This window comes from Prionailurus bengalensis, chromosome B1, assembly GCF_016509475.1.
Source record: "Prionailurus bengalensis isolate Pbe53 chromosome B1, Fcat_Pben_1.1_paternal_pri, whole genome shotgun sequence".
Lineage (NCBI taxonomy): Eukaryota > Metazoa > Chordata > Mammalia > Carnivora > Felidae > Prionailurus > Prionailurus bengalensis.
The window spans coordinates 73,262,854-73,290,476 of NC_057344.1; the positions used below are offsets into that span (position 1 = coordinate 73,262,854).

The 27,623-nt window shown below is 41.4% G+C and overlaps 1 protein-coding gene across 1 annotated transcript; it reads left to right on the plus strand.

Moving 5' to 3' along the window:
* Positions 1-17,523: 17,523 nt before the first annotated feature.
* Positions 17,524-26,072, plus strand: FGG (fibrinogen gamma chain). Its single transcript, XM_043567013.1, has 10 exons — positions 17,524-17,672; positions 17,778-17,822; positions 18,255-18,438; positions 18,546-18,639; positions 20,164-20,294; positions 20,647-20,780; positions 21,920-22,104; positions 23,555-23,832; positions 25,172-25,341; positions 25,847-26,072. Exons 1-10 carry the CDS (start codon positions 17,595-17,597, stop codon positions 25,859-25,861), a joined length of 1,314 nt encoding a protein of 437 aa, XP_043422948.1. The 5' UTR covers positions 17,524-17,594; the 3' UTR covers positions 25,862-26,072.
* The last annotated feature ends 1,551 nt before the right edge of the window (positions 26,073-27,623 follow it).

Sequence of the window (27,623 nt, forward strand, 5' to 3'; positions counted from 1 at the left end):
CTCAGAGCCTGAAGCCTGCTTCGGATTCCGTGTCTCCCTCTCTCTCTGCCCCTCTCCCACTTGTGCTCTGTCTCTCTCTGTCTCTCAAAAAAATAAATAAATGTAAAAAAAAAAATTTTTTTTAAAGGTAAGCAAGTCCAACAAGAGGCCTGGGACACTGCAAACCCTAGCTTTTAGAGATAAAGAGGACCAGTCAAGGAGACTGAGAAGATGTAGGCAGGGAGGAAGGAGGGAAACTTCAAGAGACTTCAAGAAGAAAGCATTTTAAGGAGGGAATGACCAGTTTGGTCCAGTACTGCTAGTAGGTCAAGGAAGATGGGGACGAAGATTGATCGCCATATTTAGCACTCATTGGCCAACAGATGAAGGTTATTAGTTCCAGCCTCCCTGAAGTGAGGTAAACAAGATTCCAAGAGATTAAATAAATTGAACAATCAAGGTCATATAGCCCATTAGCAGCAGAACTGGGCTCAGAGCCAAATACTCCACGTAGGCCTTCAGCAGTGAGCCCTGTTTCTTGAATCCCAGAGCAGGCTCTTCCTCAATAACGTATTATGATGTCATCATTCCCTTGGTAACTGATTCCTGAGGGGGAACTCTTAAAGACTTTTAAGACCGTAAACAAAAAGAAATAAACATCGATAGTAGAATTTGGGGGCACAATGACAGACAAGGGTTTGGTATTTCAGGGCAGGGACAAGGGCCTTCAAATCAAACGATATACACACTGCAACCAGGGCAGACCCAAGTGTCAAAACACATTTCGATTCAAAAAAATGTTTACATCTCCTCAAAATGAATCTCCCCAGAATGTTCACTGTATGTCACCAGATGATTTATATGTAAATAAACAGATACATAAAAACCCCCAGGCCCAATGATCATATGTTAGTGTATATCTATAGTCAGGACTTGAATAAGGGGAACTGATTCCCCACCCTCTTCTCATCACTTGATTTCCTCCTTATAAAAGGATTCAAAAAGGGGAAGAGGAAGAACATATTTTTACTTCAGATGTTAATAAATCAGGCAAATCTTAGAGGGGGCCAAAGGCACAAGAAAGGTACAAAAATCACAGTTTTAACTGTCTCCACTCCGAACCTCAAATTCACAGCTGCCAACGTCTTCTGAACCATTTTGTAGATTTTCAAAGGTTGGAAGAGCTGGGGATGCAACTATCAGACATCCAAGCTCCTAATGGAGAAGCTATTAGGCACTAGGATCAGGTCAGGAGGAAGGGACTGAGTAGCACAGGGTAAGGGAAAGGGAGGCAGGCGGGCACTTTCCATGGGAGGGGTTGAGCAAAGGCTGGTGCCAGGCCCACTCTTTCTCCGGGGAGGGGAAAGGTCAGTGCAAAGCTAGGACACGTGGCCGAGTAAAAGCACAGTTGGGCGTCTCTAAATTTGGTAGAGTCCAAGTGTCATCGCTCCTGTTCTGGCCCCCACACCTAGGGTCTCCCTCCAGGGCTGCAGCCAATTCCTCGCGCCTCCCTTCCCGCCTTTTCTTCTGAGAACGCAGCGCAGAAAGGAGCCTGCGGTGGCCAGGGGACCCGGGGTCGGTCGGAGTGAGCGCGGGGCGCAGGCTGCCGCTCGGTTACCTGATGCCTCAGTGTCTCCCCAGAAGTCGGAGGCGGGCTCTCCAATCCCGGCCCATCACCCGCGCCGGCTTCGGCCGGGTTGCCCGGTGGCCAGGTGCCAGCGTCCCAGCGGGAGAGTCGCCCGCAGCAGTCGCCACGCCAGGGACCGCCGCAGGCTGCGCGCCAGGAAGGAGTCCCAGCGCCCGGCGGGCCGCTCGGCGGGGTGGACGGCGCCTTGCGCGCCCTCTGCTGGCCGGGCCCCACCTGTGCGCCCAACCGGGCGGTTTCGTTCCCCACTGGTTCCCACCCAGTGCTGGAGCTGTATCAACCATGACCACAAAACATGGTTTAGGATTGCTGGCTCGGCTCCTTTTTTCTGTTTTTTGGAGTTTGTACCAATGATTTAAAGATCCTGGGGCACTTGGATGGCGTAGTCGATTAAGTGTCTTGGCTTTTGCTGCTCAGGTCAGGATCTCAAGGTTCCTGGGACTGAGCCTTGCATCCGGCTCTGCTCTGACAGCGAGGAGCCTGCTAGGGATTCTCTGTCTTCCTCTCTCTCTGCCCCTCTCCTGCCCCCCGACCCCCCCACTTTCCCGCATTCCCCACCGTCTTCCAAAGTCTGTGTTTGAGAAGGAAAAATCCAACAAGACAAAGCTATGGCAGCCTCCAACTTCTCTTCCAAGGAGCTAGAGAATTGTATCCAGGCCAGCTTTGTTTTTCCAGCCATGTCCACGAAGAACCTGGTTTTCCTATAGCTATAAGTACCATCTGAGCAAGGCTGCTGGGAACACAGGATCACAGCAAACATTCCTACACAGGTATAAGAGAGATGCAAAGAAGTACGTGGAGGGTGTTTACAAGCTAGTTAATTTCTGGTAGACAGAGCAGTGAGTCTCCTTTTTTACACTTAATGTCTAAGTCATTTAGTTTCCAGTAATGCACTTCTCATTCTTTCAAGTCCAATGCTGCTGGCTCTCCTCCTGGATGGAATTTAAAAAGCAAGAATTTAAGTTGGAAGTAAAATTTTATAATAAAAGGAAGAAAACAGAAGCCAATCCTTTCTTTGTTGTAGGATAATTAATAAAGTTTATGGATCTGAGCAGTTACATGACTAATAACAAAAGAATTAACATCTGTTGAGTTCTTACTATTTACCAGAAGCTGTTCTAAGAGCCTTATTTATTTTATAACAAAAATAGGTTCTTCATGCTGTTTTATGTTTAAATGTTTTATATTTATTAACACATTAAATAAAACAACCTTATGAGATGGATAATATAATTATTCCCATTAAATTTTTTTTTAAATGTTTGTTTATTTTTGAGAGAGAAAGAACGTGAGTGGGTGAGGGGCAGAGAGCCACCAAATTATCCCCACTGTAAGGTTGAGGAAATTGAGACATAGAGAAGGTCACACAGCTAGAAGTAAGCTGTAAAGCTGGAATTTAAACCCAAGTTGGGGCGCCTGGGAGGCTCAGTCGGTTAAGCGACAGACTTTGGCTCAGGTCATGATCTCACACGGTTCATGAGTTCGAGCCCTGGGCTGGGCTCTATACAGACCACTCAGAGCTTGGAGCCTGCTTCAGATTCTGTGTCTTCCTCTCTCTCTGCACCCCCCACCCTCCTTGCCCCTGCTCATGCTCTGTCTGTCTGTCTCTCTCTCTAAAAAAAAAATAAAAACACGTTAAAAAAATTAAAAGCAAACAAACAAAACCGGCCAGGCAATCTGGCTCCAGTATCCATACGCTCAGTTGTTACGTTATACTGCCTCTGTTAGAAGAAAAATTAACTCTGATCTCATTTAATCCTCACAACAAACCTACAGAGTGGGTTCTGTTATTATCTCTGTTTTACAGACAAGGCAGCTTAGGCACAGAGAGGCTAAATAACTGTCCAGGGTATCGGAGCTACTGAGTGGTGCTGTGAGACAGTAACAGTCAGTCTGACCCTTGACTGACCACAGGAGGGGAGATGCTATTTTCATACACTCAACTATACAGAGGGAGAAGGAATTACCAAGAAAGTGTGTAAAGCTTTTATAACCTTCCAATACTTGAGCCCCTGGGCTTTAGGCTCAGTCCCTCGATGTCCTTTTTCGGGCCTAACTTGGCCGAAATGTCTCTCCTAGTAGCTCCACTGTTCCTGTACTCCACTAGTGAGGTCAAGAACATAGGGGTCCTAGACCAAACTCAGAGCCAGACTAAGGCCTAGCCATTTTGCCTACAGCTGGGACAACTCTTCCCTTGGCGGGGGGGGGGGGGGGGGGGGGGGGGGGGGGGGGGGGGGGGGGGGGGGGTGGGGGGGGGGGGGGGGGGGGGGGGGGGGGGGGGGGGGGGGGGGGGGGGGGGGGGGGAGAATATTTACAGCATATTTAAAGCACAACGTATTTAAAGAGATGAGCTTTCATCCATTTGGGGCCAGTCCTCCAGAACACTTTGGGAAGGGACAACTAGGGACACCAATATCTCCAAGCCCTCTTTGCTTCTATCTTTTTTTTTTTTTATTAATGTTTATTTATTTTTGATAGAGACAGAGCGTGAGCAGGCAAGGGGCAGAGAGAGGGAGACACAGAATCTGAAGCAGCTCCAGGCTCCGAGCTGTCAGCACAGAGCCCGACGTGGGGCTCAAACTCACGAACCACGAGATCATGACCTGAGCTGAAGTCAGACGCTTAACCGACTGAGCCGCCCAGGCGCCCCTTTGCTTCTATCTGAGAAACAACGTTGCTTTCTAAGGGGGAACAAGAACAGTCAAAGAAGAGACACAGCCATGGCCATATAAACAACTTGACTTTTCTCAGTTTTTGAAGTTCACTTCTTTCTCCCTGTGGAGACAAGGCCTATCTTGCCCAATATAGTGATTTGGAGATATCTGGGGCTGATCAAGGAAAAGATAAGACCCTGAGGAGGGAGTAGCACAGAGCAAGCTTTATTTGGGCAACACTTTTGACAGGTTTGCATGTGGGAAGTGGGGAAGGGTGTCCGACATGGTATGGGGGGGCCTTCTGGATGCTATGGCAACACAGGGTCTTCCACCTGGGAGAGTGGGAAGCTAAGGGAACTCCTGGGGGACACGTTCATGGGAAAGGAGACTTCCAGGTCTAAGTGAGGCCGCTCAGCAGCCCCTCTGGGAGCCTCTGATCAGGGAACTCCAAAGGGCAGCAGCAGAGTAGAGGTCTTTAAGAGCTACAAAGTTTATTTTATCCACGGCTAGCAGATGCTGGATGCCATTTCTTGGCATTTGCAAAGCAGGCCAGTTCTAAATAAGTTTTAAAATATGCTTATTTTGGGTGTGTTTAAAACAACTGAATATGTTTTAAATATGAAGATTTGGCTTTGGTGCCCATAGGCTTTTGAGTTCATGGGTCCCAGCCTGTTGTAAAGAAATCAGCAACCGAGGGGTGAATATATGGGGGCCATTTTTGGCTTAAAAAAATTTTTTTTTAATATTTATTCATTTTTGAAAGACAGGAAGAGGCAGAATGCGAATGGGGGAGGGGCAGAGAGAGAGGGAGACACGGAATCCAAAGCAGGCTCCAGGCTCTGAGCTGCCAGCAGAGTCCAATGCAGGGCTCGAACTCATGAATCATGAGATGATGACCTGAGCTGAATGAAGTCAGGCGCTTACCTGACTGAGCCACCCAGGCACCCTCATCTTTGGCTTTTTTACGTAACATCCCAAAAGAAGGATCTTAGGAAGTACAGCCAAACACACATCTAGAATCCACAGCTCCACCGAGCCCAGACTGATACCAAAAAGTCTCCCAGGCAAGTCTCACACCCACATTCTGTGTTCAGTGTTCTGACCTAAGAGTCCAGTTTGAATGCTGGTGATCAACACTGGCTGATGACTGGTTCCTACCTTACAATCCCTTCCTAATCAGAAAAGGAGAAAAATCTAACATCCAGACAATACATTACGTACATACAAAAGGAATGGGTTAGGAGGATATTTACCTACAAGAATGTATGAGGCAGTCTGAGTGGAGAGATACCCACAGAAGTGTGCCTATTGTTGCCTCATGGTGAAATAAGTTCACCAGCAGGTGGCTCTGTTACCTTACATATCAGAGAGGAGCTCCCTTCCAAATAGGGCCTCAAAAAAAAGCATATTTCTAAATTCCTCATACTCTGGTCACTAGATTTAGTAAGCCCTAAATTGGATATCTATAATGAAATATGCTGTATTAAAGCTATTCACGTTTCAATCCAACAGATTTGCCCAAGTCCCTCAGGAAATTCAGCAGAATTAGAAGACTAGTTAGTTGCACAGAGAATGTCAATAAAAAAAAATCAACTTACTAGACAGTCTATCTGCTTCTGGCTCCATAAACTGAAATAAATAAAATGACTATTCTACTACTCATTTCATATTATTGGACTTACTATCCAACAGCAAAGGTTCTCTTTTGTTTATATTGTTTATTCTTCTTTTTTTTTTTTTTTTTTTTGGGACAGAGAGAGACAGAGCATGAACGGGGGAGGGGCAGAGAGAGAGGGAAACACAGAATCGGAAACAGGCTCCAGGCTCCGAGCCATCAGCCCAGAGCCTGACGCGGGGCCCAAACTCACGGACCGCGAGATCGTGACCTGGCTGAAGTCAGACGCTTAACCGACTGCCCCACCCAGGCGCCCCATATATTGTTTATTATTCTTTAACTCAAAAGCATTCGAGGCCCAGATAAATAGGTGAACTTAATTAAGTCCACAGGGGATTTCATTCTGGATATCTGAAAGTCTTTGGCATATCTGTAAGATTGGGGCAGGAGACAGGGACAGAACCTTTCTTTTATTCTCTGTTCTGTTATCTTTAAACTCAGGTCCAAGTTCTGTCCCTTTTATTTTCACACCATATTTTCTTCTTGGACACTCTTGTTGTCTCTCGTTGACTCAACATCAGTTCTCACTCCCAAATCTGTCTCTAGCATTCCGATGCATCAGCTGTTAGAGGTCTCATTACTGCTCAAACGGAAAATGTTGGAAACTGGCCTCCCCCTCTCCCCTAAACCAGTTCCTTCTCATTTCCTCTTTATGTTCATGGTCACCATCTTTCCTACTCTCCAGAACTATTACCTTTGGCCCTCTCCTCCCCATTTCATCAGTCCTTCCCTAAATCCTTTCTAGTGTACTTCTGTAAGGTGCCTGAATCTCCCCAAGTTGTTTCTTGAACATCTTCTACGTGTAACCACTTCTTGTGCTGCATTAAAGCATTGGACTAGGTGCCAGTCTATCTTTCATTCTCGTGGCAGCATGGAGGCAATGCTCATAATGCGATACATATCAACAAGTTGAATTACCAAAAGTCTAATTTTTAACTTACATAGCAGAAACTCCTACCTTTTGGGGTTTTGGGTTTTTTTTTTTTTCCAATTCTTTTTGCGACAACAAATTGTTCCAGAACACCTTTGGTATAAAACATAACAAAGAGGAATTACATGAGCTTTGAAATTGCTGAGCAGAAATCAGACCTCCTGGTGTAAATTAGGCGTGATTCCTCTCCAGTACAGTTTACAGTCCTGGTTCTCCTACAAATGAGCATAGTGATTATCTAGGGAAGCCTGTTAATAAAATGTCCATTCCCCGGGTTACTCCGATTCAGTAGATCTAGAAAAGGGCTGGGGAATCTGCATTTTAAAATAAAACAAAAATCTGAGGAGCATTTTAAAGAAATAGTCACGTAGAAGAAAGTCTAAGTATTTGATACAGAAATGAAACATGGTCTGTACATCATTAAACAGCTTTATACGACTACCACCATGCCTGATTTGTGTTATTTGATCCCATAATTCTCTCTCAATAGCTGTTACCTAAAATTCTATCTTTAGAAGCTCGTATCTTTGATTTTCAGTTTTCTCTCAGGTTTAAGTTTCCATCTTGGTAAAAGTAACACCTCAGTCTAGATCATTCATACCTTACCACATCTGTGTTCATCAGATCCTGTTCTTGGGAGAACAGGTGGGGATTGCTGAAAGGAGAAAAAAGATGCCACAACACGTCCAAGGAGAGCAGGGTGCGGGAGCCAGGCTGGGAGGCACTGATGCAACTCCTTACAGCAGACAGAGATTTGCAGTCTGGGGCTCAACAGCAAATTGTGGTTGAGGAGTGGAGTTGGGTGGGGGACCCAAAACCCTGCAAGAGTTTCCGAAATGTCGGCTATGACCCCTCTTACTGGTGCTAGCTTGGGACATAGATGGGTGAGCTGGGCTAAAGCACGGGACCAGGACGGACAAGCCGAAGGAAAGGGGCAGATGAAGGTCATTTGGCTTTCGTTACCATGCATGTGAACCCCAGACTTGTGTGCTAGAGACATTTTTCTTAAATCAGTGCAAACGCCTGACGGAGCTCCAACACACAAAGCTTCATAAATTCCCCTATTTTCTCACCTTCAAGTATTTTAATTTTGGTAAGCTTGTGCTGTTGCTCAGGGCCCTCTGAGCAGGTTCTAGACAAGTGTGAGTACATCAGAGGCTTGTGTGCAGCCTTCTTCCCTTGTACTTCACAGAATGGATCCGAGGTTCTTGGAAATTCTTCCTAGTGTTGTGGCACGGGGACTTGTCCAACCTGTTTTAACGGACATCATTCCAACTTGGATTTGTTTTAAAGTGTTACATAGTTTTGCTTTTGTTTTCCAAAAATAAAACACATGTCAAGTCTCCACTGGCTTTTTTTAATGTTTGTTTATTTTTGAGGGTTGGGGGGAGGGGCAGAGAGAGGCAGACACAGAATCCAAAGCAGGCTCCGGGCTCTGAGCTGTCAGCGCAGAGCCCAACGGGGGCCTGGAACTCATGAACGGTGGGATCATGACCTGAGCAGAAGTCAGACGCTCAACCAACTGAGCCACGTGGGTGCCCCATGCGGTCTCCTTTGGTCAAAAAGTGACAGAGAATGTCTCTCTTCTGGACTGATGCTACTCAGATGGGGTCGCAGAAGAACCACTGTGGTTCGTGCAGGGGCAGCTATTGTTACAGTGTTACACTGTTAACCTGATCCACCCTGTGGTATATCTGATTCCTTCGCTACAACTGTGAACAGATTTTTCTCTGGGACAAACACTTTCAAAGGCTGGGGTAATTTGTCTTTTCCTGACTAATCTTGTAAACCCTTTACTTTTTTTTTTTTAATTTTTTTTAACGTTTATTTATTTTTGAGGCAGAGAGAGACAGAGCACGAACAGGGGAGGGCAGAGAGAGAGAGGGAGACACAGAATCTGAAACAGGCTCCAGGCTCTGAGCTGTCAGCACAAAGCCCGACGCGGGGCTCGAACTCACGGACCGTGAGATCATGACCTGAGCTGAAGTCGGACGCTTAACCAATCAAGCCACACCAGGCGCCCCATGTAAACCCTTTACTTTTGATATGTTCTTCTTCAAACTGCACTTTCATATTTTATTTTAGTGCTTTAATAACATTTAGTATTTAGTAATATTTCAGTAAAATAAACTTTGTTCATTAAACAAGTACTCATTAAGGAGGTGCGTTGTTGTAAGTGCTGCAGGTAATAGCAGATAAAAATCCTTACCTTCACGAGGCTTACATAAAATTTATTTTAATTTATTATTACATGATTATAATATTGTTTTAAAAATTGTATGGGATTGCAATACTTTAATCCGATTTAGCATATCTGCCTAATAAGCTACATTTGGGCATATTTTTGTGGAGAAGCGTAAATACAGGTCTGAGAAGTTTGTATTTTCTTGGCTAGGAAGAAGAGAGTCCCAGAAGGTTTTTGATGAAGAGAGTGACCTCATCAGAGTTCCTTCACAGGGTACCAGACACAACAGTCGTGTAGATGGATTTCACCATGTTTGGGGGCTAACTTTCACAGGGTTCCTCTACTCTACCCTCACTCTGTCGTTTCCTTGGGCTGGTCAAATCTCTCACAACCCTACATCAAAAAATTACGTATGCTGGCTTCAAACCACCCACCCTCCAGATACCTGGGGGGCCTGCAGGTGGCAATGGTGAGCCAGCCATGAGCTTGGTGACTAGCCCCACCAAACCCCAGCAAACCTCACCTTATCACAGAGGGCTCCCCAGGCTCACCCAATCCCAACTAGCACTGGCTCAGCCTCTCTCATCCCCCTACCCTTCTTTATTTTTCTTCACAGGCTTTATTACTAATCAATACTATATACTATTTATTGCCTCTTTCTTTCCACTACAGTGGAAACTTCTTGACAGCAGAGACACTGTCTGCTTTGTTCATTGGATTGAACAAGGAGGGCCTGGTAAACGGTCAATAAACATTTAGTCTGAGCAGCCAGTGGAGGAATATCAGGGGACAGTGTGCAGTCATCGTTTAACCGAAGTTTGGGGTGCATATTTGATTAAGGGTTACTTGGAGAATTTTCCAAGGAAAATCCTAGATGGTATCTGTGGTCAGAGCCAGAGGTAGCTTACCAGAGCAGGAAGGTATGAGAAGTGTGAGGAAGAGGCCTTCCATACCCATAATGAGATGATGCAGTATTCCATATTAATGAAGTGCCAATGGGGAATTAACTTTAAAAACGTATTGGGTGAGATCCAGAAAAAGTATTGATAGGAGAATGTCAGGTAGCTTTCTGACTCAGAGGGATGCATGATTAAGCAACTGGTTTCCGGGATCTTGGTAAATGGATTTCCTCTGTGTTTATAACAGATGAAACACAGTGTTCTGAATTTTTGACTGATTTTGTTTCTTTATGGATGAGCCTGTCCTAAGTTAGCTCCGAAGGCTGTTCTTCAGTAACCTACTGGCCCAGTAATTATCAACTAAGAATGTGGTTTACACTCTGGTCTTCCTTGCAAAACAGTAAATATTTGGGCTTTTGCAAATCGTATCTCTGTTTAGCAAGTGGAGGTCACTGTTCTACCACTCAAGGTAAAGCATACACAGCTATCTATGTTTAAAGAAGGGTAATTAATGTATGTCACCTCTCACGGATGAAGCCAGGTCCTCCAAAATGTCAATAAAAAGTTACCCTTTGTATACGGTGTATTCTTTATGGATTACGTTTGAATTGAAAGGACTATAGCTGCAATCACATTAAGGTCATAAACTAACCCAAGGAGTTAGAATTTAAAACAAAGACACAAGTCTAATCAGTATTTGCTCTCATTCAAGACTGAAGTTCAGAGCAAAGGCAGGCATTAGGTAAGATAAGATGCATCATTTTGTTCATTTGATAGCATTTTCTATTCTCTCTACCTGTTCTCCTTCTTTAGGAATGTATAATTTTTTTCTACAAAGATAATTTGTTTGACAAAATGACCAGAGTTTCCCCCAAACATTGTACTGCTCCTTTCACCATAGGCTGGTATCTCTACTCAGAGAGTTAAAAGGTCCTGTTTCTCTAGAGCATATTTTTGTGAATATTATTGGCCCCTTTGTAATTTTTTTTTAACCATACTCACTTTCTCCTGCTCTCTTCTGCCAATCACATTTAGTGGTGAGACCTGTTTCATGGGGTGAGGGATCTCATATTGTAGATTACATGAAGATAGAAAGGAACAAACCAGGAACTCAGTAATAGAGACTAATTTGGCACTTAAATCTAACATCGATTTGTCTCAATTCAGAGCAGTCTCAGAACATTTCTTAATCTCCAGCTGTATTAAAAATGGCTGCTTCTTGGCCATATTTGGCTCTGAATGCAATGCTGATTGGGATAATCCTTCTTTCTCTAAGCACTAGGTTGCTTAATTTTCTAACATCCCCTCTATAGCACTTTTGAACACCCCGTGCCCCTAGGCCAGATGTCCCAATTATACATCTGATGTAGCTTTATGAAGTTAAGAAGCTCAAAACCCAAGCTGTGGTTGCTGCCCAGCCCCCAATGAGAACTCATGTTGTTTTTCTGTCTTTGATTTACATAGTGAAACTAAAAGCACATTGTTTATAGACTATCAAGTAAACATTTTCATTTTCACTTTCCCTGGGCTATTTTTATGAACAAAGCAAATAGCCTAACAGACAAGGTTGTTTCCCTTAATGGGATATTTCTGCTATTAGATTGGACTGATTTTCAGCATGTCAATAGGTCGTTTTTTTTCTACCTATTTTGAGGAAATCCAATTCTGAGGAGTTAGGTCACAAATTTAGCTTATACCTATAAATGGCTTATTTATTAGACAAATAGAAATATCATTGTTAGCATCGTTTCAAGCTTTCTTGGACCACCTAATGGATGTATCTTCCTTTAAGCTACAGAGATAATTCAGCTCATCAAGTCCTATTGAACTTGAATCATGTAGTCAACGTGGAAAAAAGGCTTCCCTTAAAACTGGACTCCAGATTGTCTTAAGACAGTAAAAACTCAGGTTTGAGAAAGACTATAAAAGACCATCCAGCAACCTTGTCTCTAACTCAGAGAAGACAAGCAGATTAGATAGATATGACAGAGGTAAATATATGTTCATACAACCATGCACACATGTACTTAGATACATGTGCACACACATTATTTTTTTAAATAACTTCACTAACAACCCATTCCATCAGTGAACAGTTTTGATTCTCATAATAATATCTTGTATCGGTGTATCACCTTAGATTAAGAAGAGCTTCATGACTATATTTAGAGTCATGGTTAAGAGCTCAGGTGTTGGGCTCACGGGTTTGAATTTCTGTTCTAGCATAGTGGCCTTGCATATGCCACCACAAACTCTCAAAGACTCTCTTTGCTCATTTATAAGATGTAGATAATAATATCTACCTCCTAGGCTTTTATGAGGTTGAAATGAGACAACATACAAAATGGCAACAGCTAAACTACAGCACGACATCCAGCACAAAGAATATGGTCAACATCTGTGGCTCTTTACTATTCCTGTAGGTCTATATCATTGTCACCAGATCAAAAAGTCTTAAATTAGCTCTATGTAATAAAATTCAAATTCAGCAAACAATTTTGGAGCAGAGGTGAACGCAGCAGACAAGTGGTTCACAGAGTAAATTACCAACATATGAACACCATTAGCAGTAGATGTCGTATTTTCCATTCAGAACACAATTGGGTAATAGGCAATTTGGGAGATTATTATTTCAATAAACAGACCCATTGATCTCTGAACTAAATTAAATAATAATTTTGGCTTAAACACCACATAAGCTATTTTCTCAGAAAAATGAACCTAGAAGTGGAGGAAATCTGTTTTAACAAATATTCTTCTTTCCCAGAATTCATTAATCATTTATAATTTACCAGAGAAAAATAATTGGCTTAAATGTGGAAGAGAACAACTAGTTAAAATTTAACCAACCTAAGAGATACCGGACTGAATACAGGGCCAGTCTAGGTCACTAAATCAGGGCTGGCCATTTTGTCCCAAAGAGCATCTTATCTAATAAAATTCTGCTTGAGATTGTGGTACAAAGCAAGTCTTTTCTTTAAAATTGATTATTCATGTCAGATTCCAATGCAAGTCAGTAAAAGTCAGGAACACAAGTACTATACTTCTAAAATTGGATAAGATAGACTGTCCAATTTCTTCAATTTAAGTGTTTATCAACCTTGTGCATATGACATTATATATATATATATATATATGATTATATATTATGTGTGTGTTTACAAATATAAAAATTTAACACAAAGGTATGAATTATTACCCTAAATTCAACAAAACAACACTTTATGGTCTTTTAGCAAAAAGAACCACAGTGATGACATGCTCTCTCAGAACACATTGTGCATGAACTCTCACTAGTAGGAAGTACACCTTCTCACAAGGCACCCAGTCCAGTTCCATTAGCATTTCATCTTTGAATGGTGGAATTGATTTCAGCGGGATTTCCATCTAAATTAGACAACCAGATGCTTTCTTCTCCAGGTAGCATTAAGGCATCAGCCTGTAGTTAGTTACAATAGATCCCTTATTACAGAAAATGTTCTATAGCCTAAGCAACAAAGCTTGTTCCCCACAAACCAAATCTACCAATAATGGTCAATCTTACAATTTTATGAAATGAAGTACTTATTTTTACAAATTCCAATTTTCACTTGAAAATATTTGGTAATACATAATCCTTATAAACATTTACTTAACTCTTGCTATAAATCAGGCAATGTGCTCAGCACATTATTTCATTGAATCCCGGTAATAGTCTTATGAAGTAAGTATTATATTATAAATATGATTTCTATTTTACTATCACAGATACTGAAACTCACAGACAGCTTAAGTAACTTGCCCTGAGTGACATAACTAGTGAGTTGTAGAGATGGGATTCGAACCCAAGCAGATGGACTCCAGCACTCTTAACAACTATCTATGCGTATTCTTCTCAATTGGGCTACATTCTCCTTAAAAGGCAATGCTTTCGTCAGCTTTTATATTTAAATTTTAAAAATCAAGAAATAATTATTAGTGCAACAAATAAATCATGGTGCATGATTGATAGTTACGTGTTTTAATTATATGTACTTTGGGTAAATAGTGTGTACATATATTCAAAATTCTAAAGACAGAGTATATAGAAAAAATGAAGCGTTTTCTCCAACTTTGTCCTTCATCCTTCTACCTCATACCTCTGTAGACTCTAGTGGGTAATCTTGAAACAGTATTCGGGGGGCGCCTGGGTGGTGCAGTCGGTTAAGCGTCCGACTTCAGCCAGGTCACGATCTCGCGGTCCGGGAGTTCGAGCCCCGCGTCAGGCTCTGGGCTGATGGCTCAGAGCCTGGAGCCTGTTTCCGATTCTGTGTCTCCCTCTCTCTCTGCCCCTCCCCCGTTCATGCTCTGTCTCTCTCTGTCCCAAAAATAAATAAACATTGAGAAAAAAAAAAAAAAAAGAAACCGTATTCTGTGTATATGCGGACATGCGTGTGTATACATTCTGTTGTCTTTTGTATTTTGCTTTTTATTTTGTATACAGTGTTTGTTTTGTTTGGCTAGGAAAAAAAGCTTTTTTATGTAGTCAAAATTCCACAATGTTTTGTGTCATATTTAGCTAGACTTTTCATACTCAAGTATTATGAATGGTTTCTCTCATACTATTTTTCTAGTATTTTTGTGGTTTCCTTTTTTATTATTTTTTAATGCGTATTTTTGAAAGAGAGACAGACAGACAAAGTATGAGCAGGGAAGGGCAGAGAGAGAGAGAGAGAGAGGGAGACACAGAATCCCAAGCAGGCTCCAGGCTCCGAACTGTCAGCACAGAGCCCGATGCAGGGCTCGAACTCAGTAACCACGGGATCATGACCTGAGCCAAAGTCAGACACTTAACCAACTGAGCCACTTAGGCACCCCATGTGGTTTCCTTTTTTATATTTAAAGATGCATTTCATCTGGAACTTATTTTGGCATAAGAAGTTAGATACGCACGACACTTCTTTTCCCCAGGTAGCTTCCCACTTGTCCTAACACCAGGTTAATGCCATAATTGAATAATTTTGAAGGCTTGCTTTCAGCCCAGTTCGAGTCAATATCATCAAATCATTATTGAGTGTTCAACATGGCTATGCTATGTGCAGTACCCATGAAATTAAGTTTACAATAATGAGGTGGCCACAGAATGTATATATACAACAGAAGATTGTCGTAAGTGCTATGGAAGAGGTAGAGCTGGCCTCCAGAATTTGGGGTTTGCTTTTGGAAGGGTAGAAATCATAAAACAGGACCTTATGGTTGTGTAGGATTTTGACACCCAGAGATGCAGGAGTGCATATGAAGTCAATCCAGGCAGAAAGGGCGACACGTAATAAGAAAAAACACCATGTGAGAGCTAGGGCTACATGGTACGCCATAAGGGGATGCTAACGCGAGTCAATCCAGTTGGACTAGAGGGTGTAGGAAATAGAATCAAGAGTGAAAATGAAGCAAAGGTAGGAAGGACATTTATTATGTTTAAATTCACTATGATGGGAGATAGGAAGTCCATTCAAGGTTTCTGAACAGGTGAATGTCACAATCAGAGCTATATTTATAGGAAGATTAATCTGTCAACAGTGTGACAAGTGGTTTGGAGCCAGAAGTGACTGGGGTGTTGGAAGAAAAATCAGTTCTAACATACAGTGTAGACAAGCAGTGTAGACAAGGAAGAAGAATGCCTCCTCTGGGATGATGTCTGTGAAAATACAAAGTAGGAAGAAAATACAAGTGACAGTGTGAAAATAGTTTTAAATAACTAGTTTTGACAACTAATTAGATGAATAGATAAGGAGGTCGAGGAAGATTATGAGGCTTTCATTGGCTGAAGGTATGGTGATGTGACTGGTAATAACTGGTAAGTCACAGAAGGTAACTATTAAGGAGGAAAGAAAAGGCAATACATGAGGTTTTAGTGTATTTGCTTTGTTATGATAATTATGGATTATTTATTGAGTAGGAGCATTTATTTCTGTTTCACCACTTCAAAACAATCCTTTCTTTTGTAAGGATTTAGGATGAAACATCGAAGAGTTAGTATCTCTTTCAATCCAGATGTATTTCCCCCACTACTATATTTAGCTACAATTTGCAGTAAGCTTGGTTTCAGAGGAGGAAATAATAAAAAAACAGGGATACTAATAATAGTGGCAATGCACAATTGTAAACAATCTATGGGAGATGGTGACAAACATGTTTTCCCAATATACAAGGAAGCTCTGGGGCAGAGTGAAAAGGACAGCCTCTGCCGTGCATCTCATTTTGCCCCATTTTCCTCCAGCCATGCTTCTAGTCACGTATACGGGATGTGGATTTCCCTAGCCCCTGTATCCAGGCTTTCCTCTGAGGTAACCAGATGGATCCTCGAGGAAAATCGAGTAGGCTCCTGTTTCCCCTCTGTGGCAGACGTGGTGCCACACCAGCTCGTTCTTCCAAACGAAGGGAAGGGTGGAGCTTCAAAGCCCACTGCAAATGGAGAACCTGTGATAGTGGTCAGCCTATGGGTGCAGGTGGTCAGAAGGTACAGACATCCAGTGATAAAATAAGTCCTGGGGATGTAATGCACAGCGTGGTAGCTAGGGTGAATAACACGGCCCTGCATATTTGAAAGCTGCTGAGAGACCAGATCTTGAAAATTCTCATCACAAGTTAAAAAAAAAAAAAAGTATTTTGTAACTACATGTGAATGTTAACCAGTCTTATTAGTGGTGATCACTTCGCAATATATAAATATCGAATCAGCACGTTGTACGCCTGAAACTAATGTAATGTAATATATCAATTGTATCGCAACTGACACAAAAAAAAAAAAAAAAAAGGAAGAAAATGGTCAACAAAGAGGGGTAGGAATGTATTTCCAGATCATTCATTCTTGGGAATACTGTCAATTTGGGACCTGCTGCTTCCACCAGGCAGGCGGTCTCCTTCTGCCGTGGCCACAGGTTAAAAATAGGTCTGGGGGCGCCTGGGTGGCGCAGTCGGTTAAGCGTCAGACTTCAGCCAGGTCACGATCTCGCGGTCCGGGAGTTCGAGCCCCGCGTCAGGCTCTGGGCTGACGGCTCAGAGCCTGGAGCCTGCTTCCGATGCTGTGTCTCCCTCTCTCTCTGCCCCTCCCCCGTTCATGCTCTGTCTCTCTCTGTCCCAAAAATAAATAAATAAACGTTGAAAAAAAAAAAAAGGTCTGTTAGCTCATCCCCTGGCTAAGAAAGGACTTGCATTACATTGGTTTATGGCACCAGGCTTCATCTTCAGGTTGAGGTGGGTTTTCCCGTCGAGGTCAGCTCTCTGTATTTGCTCTCAGCCATGTACTGGAAGAGGTTGCGTCACACAGCCTCCCAGGCCCCCTCCCCCCTCCCCGCCATGGCTAATGCTTCACCAGCCTTTGCAGATGAAGGTGCCTCAGAGGAGAAAGTTTGAGCTGAGCCAAAAAGGAGGAGCTTACACCTGTGTGCCAAATCTGAGCACCTGACCGAGCATAGGGTGGGAGCCAGGATGAGGAAAAAGACGGGAAACACCTCCCCGCCTTTCTGGAAAGAAGGCCCCGTGATCAGCCCCAGCCACTGGCAGTCCGGCCATCCTTGGAGCTTACTTAAAGGGACAAGGGGAGCCAAGGGACAAGGAGAGGCCACTGTGCTGACACTTCAGGGCTCGGAGCACCGGTACCCAGACACCATGACTTGGTCCTTGAACCTCCAGGGTTTAATCCTCTGCTTCTGTACTCTTTTATTGCTCCCCTCAACATGCCTGGCAGTAAGTGTGCTGTTTATAGAACATAGTTGTTTTACATGGGAAGCTGAAAAGTGAGGACACAGCTGATAAACTAGTGACATTTCTGGGTTTTTTTCCCCCCTCCAGTATGTTGCTACGCGAGACAACTGCTGCATCTTAGATGAAAGATTTGTAAGTAGTTTTCATGTTTCTCACTGTGTTTGAAGTGGGGAGGGGCAGAGGAATAGAAGGAATTCTCTCACAAATCTCATTTGGCATTTTTAACTTTAAAAAACAAAAAACATAGTCTAGGTTTTACCTATTTTTATTAGCAGATAGTTATGCAATTAAAAAAAAGTTTAACATTTATTTATTTTTGAGAGACAGAGACAGAGCATGCGTGGGGGAGGGGCAGAGACAAAGAGAAGGAGACACAGAATCTGAAGCAGGCTGCAGGTTCTGAGCAAGCTGTCAGCACAAAGCCTGATGCGGGGCTCAAACCCACAAACTGTGAGATCATGACCTGAGCGGAAGTTGGATGTTCAACCGACTGAGCCACCCCGGCGCCCCTGTGCAATTTTTAAAAATCAAGATTTCTAATCACTTTAATTGTTGCATTTTCAGGGTAGTTATTGCCCAACTACCTGTGGAGTTGCAGATTTCCTGTCTACTTACCAAACCGATGTAGACAATGATCTGCGGACTTTGGAAGACATCTTAAGTCGAATTGAAAACAAAACCTCAGAAGCCAAAGAATTGATCAAATCAATCCAAGTCAACTATAATCCCAATGAGCCACCAAAGCCAAGTGAGCAACTAAATACTACTAAGAAAATGATTTGTGACGTTCTTTTGCTGTTGTTTCAGTGGTTCCACTTGCTTACGTCTTTCTATGTCTCTGATCCTGTATTACAGACAGGATAGTGAGCGCTACTAAGGATTCCAAGAAAATGATGGAAGAAATTCTAAAATACGAGGCATTAATTGGAACACATGAATCAAATATTCGGTAAGCGTTTTTGTGTTAATTTACTCTCCCAGATTGACTTAGTTTTTATTCAATATTCCAAGCTTCGATGGAAATAATCTTTTATTTCTTCCCCCACTTATTATAATATCCAATTGACATTATGCCTATCTTGAACACAGTGGAGGTAGAAGTTTTTAGAGCATTACCAATTGCATTGGGTTATAACTGCTTTTTAATAATCGTATGGGAGAAAGGTGTTCTAGACATCTTCATATGCTGTTGTGACCAGAATTCATCAAAATGGTCACCACCCACCCACCTTTGGCTTACTACATAAATTCATACTGATGGGAATTTGGTTGTTGAAAATGAAATTCCTTTAATAAAAATGCCAACAAAGAGGTGGTGGGGAATTAGTAAGCAGAAGTATAGGGAGGATCTTGGCTACAACAGTATATTATATATTGAAGGCAGAGCAGAAAAAAAATGTGCTTTAAGAAGCTAAGCATAACAAACATTGTAGAGCAACATGTTGATCATGGCACAGTGAACGTGCAGTCATGTATTCTCCTCCCTTCACTTGTAAGTAAAATGTGTCTGTTAACAACTTCCCAGGGACTCACTGACTTTCTGAACAGAGGGTCTCGGATACAGTTTAGTTTCTTACACAATTTATTTTCCTAGATTTTTCTCAAAGTAGCATAGGATATTGAGAGAAACAGTGACTGGAGAGCAGTGGTCCAGAAGGGATCTATCCTCTGTTTGTCATCAGAGGCCATTACTATTATTTTGTGGTTATTACTAACATTGTAATTTGCATTATGATTGCCCATCATTGAAGTTAAAGGAGACTACTGTGCAGAAATTTTCTAAGGTGCATGAGGGAAAAAAGTGGTCAAATAGTTTGTCTATCCTTCTTTATTTCAAAGAAAGATGCAACAGTCTGTGTATTATAGATGGTTTTCTATAATTTCTGAATATGTATAAGCAACCCTGTGAGAAACCACAAAAACAGCTTTTTTACTTCCCTCAGACTCTTTCCAAAACTATGTAAACAGAAACGTGAAGAAGAAAGAGAAAGTGTCTGTTATTTTATGTAAGATAATGCTCCAGATACTTTTCCTATGTAAGTTATAGACTGCAGTCCACAAATAGATCCTCAGTAGATCTACAGTGAAAAGGAATAGCTTCCACCTGTGTGAATTGCTAGGCAGAACCTTTCCTTCCCTAGGAATATTCTGTCCTAAAAAAACATCAGGCAGTCTTCCTATTAACCAGGCTCAACACTCACGTAGGCTGTTATCTGCTGCCCTTTATGCAGAAGGTAAAAATCAGGATGACCACTTACCATGATACTGCTTATCGATAAGCACTCTGTTATTTTCCTTTCCAAAAAGCTTAGAACTCTAATACACCTCAATTCGGTAACATAATTTTATATTTCTTCCAAGAATGAAGCCATTTATCAGGAAGTACTTCTGGAGACCACAAAGTATTTTGTAATGAAAATACAAAATTACTCCTCTGAGGGAATATTCTGTTACCTTATTCTTCTGCTTATAGATTTTTGCAGGAAATATATAATTCAAATAACCAAAAGATCAATAACCTGAAACTGAAGGTAGCCCAGCTTGAAGCAAAGTGTCAGGAACCATGCAAAGACACAGTACAAATACATGATACAACTGGGAAAGGTATGTGAAAGGTTTATATTGGGATTATTTTTATCACAGCAAATACATAAAGCAAGGAGAATGTATAAGAATGTATACTTTGGAAAGTGTTTAGAATAATTTGCAAGGTGTTTATAGGAATGAATAGGAATAACACGGAAAGTGTTTAGCCATTAAATCTAAGGTGTCCAATTGCTTAGACCTTTCTTGAGTAGTTGAAAAGAGTTTGAAAGGAATGATGATGAGAGAAGAAAATGCTTCTTGGGACATGAATCGTTTGCAGCATGTTAAAAGCTCACTATGAAGGCTGGAACAGTCTAACAGGGATTTCAAACCACAGTAAAACCTTCTTCTGCTCCTTCTCCTCCTTCAGACTGTCAAGACATTGCTAATAAGGGAGCCAAAGAGAGTGGGCTTTACTTTATCAAACCTCTGAAAGCTAAGCAGCAGTTCTTAGTCTACTGTGAAATTGATGGATCTGGAAATGGATGGACTGTGTTGCAGAAGGTATTTTTTCCCTCACCCTGTATATTTAATGAACGCCCAGATAAACATCCTCCATATGCCAGAAACTTTTGCAAGCGCTTGCTGAACATTAACTCAATTAGTCCCCACAATTTCCCTATGAGGTAGGTACAATCATTATCTCTATAGAGGAGGAAACTTAGGCACAAGAGGTTAAGTAACTTGTCCAAGGTCACATAATAAGTAACACATAATAGGTCACATAATAAGTAAAAGAGTCAGGATTTGAACCCAGGCAGTCTGGCTTCAGAGTCTGTGCTTTGACTCTACACTATGTTGGCACTGCTGTTATAGATTCACTATAGCATATAACCACTATCAGAATGACAAAGAACTAGAAGAGACCTCTTTCATGAGGCAGCACAAGATGTAAGGCTGCCCATCACAAAGAGAGAAAGTCTCCCAGAGGATACGGTTGGGTTATTCCAAGACAAGCCCATCTGGTATCTCTGGCACTCATTGCCCATTCTTTTACTTTTTGCTTATCTTTTTTTAAAAAAAAATTTTTTTTCAACGTTTATTTATTTTGGGGACATAAGAGACAGAGCATGAACGGGGGAGGGGCAGAGAGAGAGGGAGACACAGCATCGGAAACAGGCTCCAGGCTCTGAGCCATCAGCCCAGAGCCCGACGCGGGGCTCGAACTCCCGGACCGCGAGATCGTGACCTGGCTGAAATCGGACGCTTAACCGACTGCGCCACCCAGGCGCCCCACTTTTTGCTTATCTTTGATCACTGTTACAACTAATCTGCAGGGGGCACTCAGAGTGAGGGATGGAAGCGCTCGTTGGTAGATACAGATTGAGCAATTGGCTTGACCTTTCTACCATCAGTATAAAAATCAGCAATATCAAGTTGGGGTTCTGAAGTCCTCTAGGTGCACCAGACACTCTTTTTAAAAAGTATTTCTCTTAATCCTCTGGTGTAATCCTGCAGCAACCCTACGAAACAGGCATCATTATTCCAATTTTACCAGTGAGGAAACTAAGGCAGCTTGCCCAAGTTCACTTAGTAAATGGTGGAATCATACCGTCCATATTTTCAACAAGATGTTTATAGCATTTTCTTTGTGTGCACTGATAATCCACTCTCCCCTTTTGTCCATGCAATTGTGTAATTAGAGGCTTGATGGCAGTTTGGATTTCAAGAAAAATTGGATTCAATATAAAGAAGGATTTGGACATCTGTCTCCTACTGGAACCACAGAATTTTGGCTGGGAAATGAGAAGATTCATTTGATAAGCACCCAGTCTGCCATACCATATGCATTAAGAATACAGTTGGAGGACTGGAATGGCAGAACCAGGTACTGTTTAGAAAGGACTTCTATTTCTTGGTGTAGAGACTGTCTGGAATGTGCACTTTCCAACAATCAATAGACCAACATCAAAGACAGCCTGACAAATGCAAAGAGCACATCCAACCATTGTCCTCAGAAGTCAGTTTGGTTCTCGGGCAGTTCAAAGACATAGGCCCTATCCAGGATGGGTAGTGTTTTGGTACAATCTACTTACCCTGGAACCATACAGAATAATAGCTAATATTTGCTGAGCATTTAATATGTACTAGACATCAAGTGTGAAATTACAATTTAATCTAGTCCCAATAACTATTTCATGAGGAAGGTACTATTATTAATCTCATTTTACAGATTAACTTTCCCAAGGTCACATTGCTGGTGTATGGTAAAGATTGGATTTGAACTCAGGTAGTTTGACTCTATAGCTTGTCCTCCTAATGACTATTTTGGTTGAAAACTGAATCCAGGCTTTTCAAATTTCCTGGCAGTTCAACAACAATTCAGTCAAATCCACGAGCTACCTTAAAATTAAATCTTCTAGTTCCTTTGGTAACATAAAGTCCCCTCTATGCCCAGAGCTATCAGGGACCTTTGAGCATAGTATTCCTAGTTAAAATTCACAAAAATATTTCATACTTTTGTTGCGTCTACAAAATAATGAAATATATTGTCTCCAAACTTGTATTTTTAATTTTTTTTCATCAGAAACTACCACAGTCAGCAGATCTTCTCTTAGGAGAACACCTCCCATTTCCCAAGCACTGGAGATTAGGAAAGAGGCTAAATATTTTCTGAAATTTTCTATTCATGCACCAAGGCCCATTCTTTCCTGCAGTCCATTGAATTCTGGCCCTTATTCACAATTCCCTCCCCCCCGCCACCCTGGGGAAGATTCTGATCATACAGCTTATGTTTTGTGGGCCACACAGGGACCATTTCATTCATGTGATGCTCTAGGAAGCCCTCCTTCTTGCCACTACAACACTGCCTTGGGAAAGAATCCCTTTAGGAACTCATCCTTCAGATGATATTAGTGACTAATAGAGGTGTAGTTCCTTCAAGATCATTAAATTAATGATCACTCAGTGTCATTTGCTATGGTTTATAACTCCATGTGCAATGCTAAACACTTAGATAAAGGTGGAAAACATGAAATTAGATTCATCCAAACACCTGAGTTTGATATTAGGACTCTATAGGCAAAAAGCATTAGTTTACATTGGGATGCCCTGAAGGCTTCTAGACCCATCCTGGGTGGTGTTGACGAGTTCTGAACTGATTCACACATCCATTGCCTGTTGCCAGATTTGCAGAAAATTTGACTCAATGAGCGCATTTCAGGCCTACGAAGTGAAGTTAAACATTCTAGACAATTTTCTTATGGAAAAGGGAACTTCTGAGGTCCCTTGGTCCTAATGAGGGTCAAGATATGATGTCTCTATTCCCTTCTTTATAGTACTGCAGACTATGCCATGTTCAGGGTGGGACCTGAAGCTGACAAATACCGCCTGACATATGCCTACTTTATTGGTGGAGATGCTGGAGATGCCTTTGACGGCTATGATTTTGGCGATGATCCTAGTGATAAATTTTTCACATCCCACAATGGCATGCAGTTCAGTACCTGGGACAATGACAATGATAAGTATGAAGGAAATTGTGCTGAACAGGATGGATCTGGTTGGTGGATGAACAAGTGTCATGCTGGCCACCTCAATGGAGTTTATTACCAAGGTACAGATTTCTTCCTTAGATATATGAATTAGTGTATAGTCTATATTTTTATAAAAGGTAAAAAACAGATATAAGAAAATAAGAAATAGTTAGTAAAGACGTTGGGGGGCTTATTATATAGCTCTTTATTTTAAACCAGAATTGGATAATACTAAACTTATACCTCAAATTGGCCCCACTACAAGAAATCCACCCGGTTGATATTTCTTCTAGACTTCCCATATGTATGATCTGGATGGGCTAACATTATCATATTTATGCTTGTTAACATATTAGCCTGGTGCGGCTTCCCATGAGCTGTGTGACAGATATAACCAGTGAGCAGTGAGCAGGTGTCCAAAGGAATGGAGTAAAGATCAGGGAGATAATGGTAAGGGCACAGTTCCATGAAAGCTTGAGAGTAAAGTACAGCCTGAGAAGTGCAGGCACTTATTTTAGGGCGGGGGTAGCGAGCTGTAGTTTGCTCGAAGGCTGGAATACTTCTGAACAGTGGACTTACTGATAAACTATTGTTACTACTCAACAACTATGTATTGGGGAGGCCCTACTAATTCCAAAAGCTCTATTAAGATAAGCAATCTTACCTCCTCTGGGCACTGTGCTAGCCAATAGATGATTTGTAGTCCTCTTAAAAGCTATTTTATCTTTTGATTTTCACAACGTTCTCCCCCCCCTCCCCACTTTTAAACGTATCTTTGCACCTACAAACCATGCACTTAGAAGACACTCTCAGGGAAGGTGTTTGATCCACATGACTCAGACTAGCCATGTTGATAGCTTGTGGTATACTCCAGCATTGGACTCAGACAATCCTTTACAAAATCACATGGGATCTAGTGCCCAAGGACAAGGAGAAGGCAAATCAATGTGGTCTCCACTGTGTAATGGAGGAAAAAAAAAAAACTTTCCAAAACTGTTTTCTAAAGTACTTTCCAGTGAAATTGTGGTTTTAGATGACTCAAGGTCATCTCATCAGAAATTGTGACTGCTGCCATTCTAACCTGCTTGTGGAAAGATGATCAGTAATAGCTGATTCCAGGATGGCTAAGCTCAGGAAGAGAGGCAGATTGGGGAAATTTGGGATTCTTGGTCTGTTAGTAAGGGAATACATTTATGTATGGATGTGATCAAGAAGTAGAATACAGATATAAGGGGTTGATTCATAATAGAGTGTATTTTAATTGTAAATCAGGATTTATGATTTTTTACAGATTTTTCTAATAGTAGATAACGCTATAAATTTGATGTAAGTGACAATGTATTTTGTAATAAACCATTCTTTATAGACTTTCTGAGATAAGGATAATCAAGAGTAATTATATGTACGTCTACATTTTAGGTGGCAGTTACTCAAAAACATCTACTCCTAATGGTTATGATAATGGCATTATTTGGGCCACCTGGCAATCCCGGTGGTATTCCATGAAGAAAACCACCATGAAGATAATCCCATTCAACAGATTATCTATTGGAGAAGGACAGCAGCACCATCTTGGGGGAGCCAAACAGGTTGGACCAGAACACCATGTTGAAATAGAATATGACTAAATCGTTTTACCCTGAGAATTAACTGTTAATTTCTATTAGTTTCAGAAACTTTTCTGAAAGTTTCATTTTTCTTACCCTATTTATTAATTTTAAGTCTTTTATTAAGAGTATTTAGCCTTAAATGGAAATTAACACTCACTTTGGATTATATTCCCAAATTACTGAGCTCAGAGTTGTTTAAAATGTGTTTAAGAAGATAACATTTTAGCTTATTTCCTAAATCTATAATAATAAAATTATTGCCAAATTTTGAATTTTAATGATAACATGTCATTTTGTCTTGATTTTTTGTTTTTATTATTTCTTAAATATTTTAGTATATATGAATAAAATCAGAGTAAATTCTAGCATTTCAAAGGCCTACGTATCTTTTCCATGTTTATTAACCCCAAATCATCCATCTTTAATTGTTCTTTTTAAATGGACAGAATTATATCTTTTTAATGTATTTTTATTTTGGTCTTAGGCTGGAGACATTTAAAAGACCATTTCAAAAGTGATTTGCTTTTTTAAAAGGACTTTATCTGAACAGAGAAATAAAATATTTTTCCTATGGGACAATGGACTTGCAAAGCTTCACTTCATTGTAAGAGTAAGGAAGAACCCATGTTGAGAACTCCACTAACAGTTTTATGCTGATGATAATTTATCTACATGTCATTTCAATAAACATTTTGTTTCCTAAGACTAGATACATGGTATCTTTTATTGATCATGAAAAACCATCACTTTCCTTCAATTCAGTAATTCCAGTTGGGCAATCATCAGTAGTTGCTGAGTTCTTAGTGTATGCTGAACCTTATCTTGACTCTTAGGTAGTTATGAAGAAAATAGAAATCATGGCTTTTGTCCTCCAGGGGATATAAGACAATTATAGGAGAATACAGTAAGCCTAAGTGACAAAATTTGGTATAAGAACATAAACACAAGTCACCATCACATAACTAAAGTTCATGGTACCCAAAGTACAACTGGACATATAAGGCTGTTTGGGAATTATCCCAGAAAAAACGTTTAGTTGCAGACCCTGCAGCTAGATGTGGGGCACCCTGAGAGGACTGCATGTGACTCAGAACGGAGAGCTTTAGGGCATGCTCCGCTCTGTCCCTCCCTAGTAACTGACGAGGTGAGTGGAATGGAGCCATGACTTCATGCTGAATCCTGGGATGTTGAGGTTTTAGCAGCCAGAGATAGGAACTGGCAACTTTCTGTAAGGAATAGCAAAGTCTATATAAGTTGGCATAAAGTTGACCATGGAAAGTAACTGATTTTATGAGAGGAAGATCCAGTTGTTCTGTAGTCCTCAGCTTTGGCTTTGGATTCTCTTCCTTTCCACAATTTCTTTCCTAATTCTCTCACTTCCTTGTTTTCATGAGTTCTGATTTTTATTTTTATTTATTTTTATTTTTTTAACATTTATTTATTATTGAGAGACAGAGAGACACAGAGTGTGAGCAGGGGAGGGGTAGAGAGAGGGGAAGACACAGAATCTGAAGTAGGCTCCAGGCTCTGAGCTGTCAGCACAGAGCCCGACACGGGGCTCGAAATCACGAACTGTGAGATCATGACCTGAGCAGAAGTCAGTTGCCTAACCAACTGAGCCACCCAGGTGCCCCATGAGTCCTGATTTTTAAATATCCTAATGAGGACTTAAAAACAGTAAGTCAACTTCTAGGTATACAACCAAATACCTGTGAGGCTTTGGGATAAGAAAATTGATTCATTGTTTGCAACACTCATTCATTTATGTATGCCTGAAGCATTCATTCAATTAACATTTACTGAATGCCTTCTCTGTACTAGCCACGGTTCTGGATAGTGGGGATACTGCACACAGTGGTATTTTTCTTCCTCCCAAACCTGTTCTATTCCATCCAGTTCTCAAGTTCCAAAAAACCCAGTGACTCCTCTTCCAGTCTTCCTTGTTCTTCCTCCCCCATACCATCAAGTCTGCCAAATCCACCTGCTAAATATTTGTTATTTTCATTTCCTTCTCTATATCCCCTGCCACCATGTTAGTTGGGACATACAACATCTCCTGTCTGCATAATGGCAATCATCTCCTTCCTCTCCTCCATCTTGCCTTCAACCTTGCCTGCTCCCACCTCGTCATGCTTCAAACTACTTTTACACTCAGAATGCATACAAGACTGCATTCCCTTTGTGAATCTATAAAATTCTCTAGGTGAGCAATTTGGTCATAGATAAGAAGAGTTGATTAATACCGTAAGTTTTGTTGTAAT

Excerpts from the sequence above, each read along its gene's own strand:
- FGG (XM_043567013.1), top strand. The coding sequence starts at position 17,595 with ATGACTTGGTCCTTGAACCTCCAGGGTTTAATCCTCTGCTTCTGTACT. Across the intron at positions 17,823-18,254 it reads GCATCTTAGATGAAAGATTT|GGTAGTTATTGCCCAACTAC; the intron begins GTAAGTAGTTTT and ends TTGCATTTTCAG. Across the intron at positions 20,295-20,646 it reads ACATGATACAACTGGGAAAG|ACTGTCAAGACATTGCTAAT; the intron begins GTATGTGAAAGG and ends CTCCTCCTTCAG.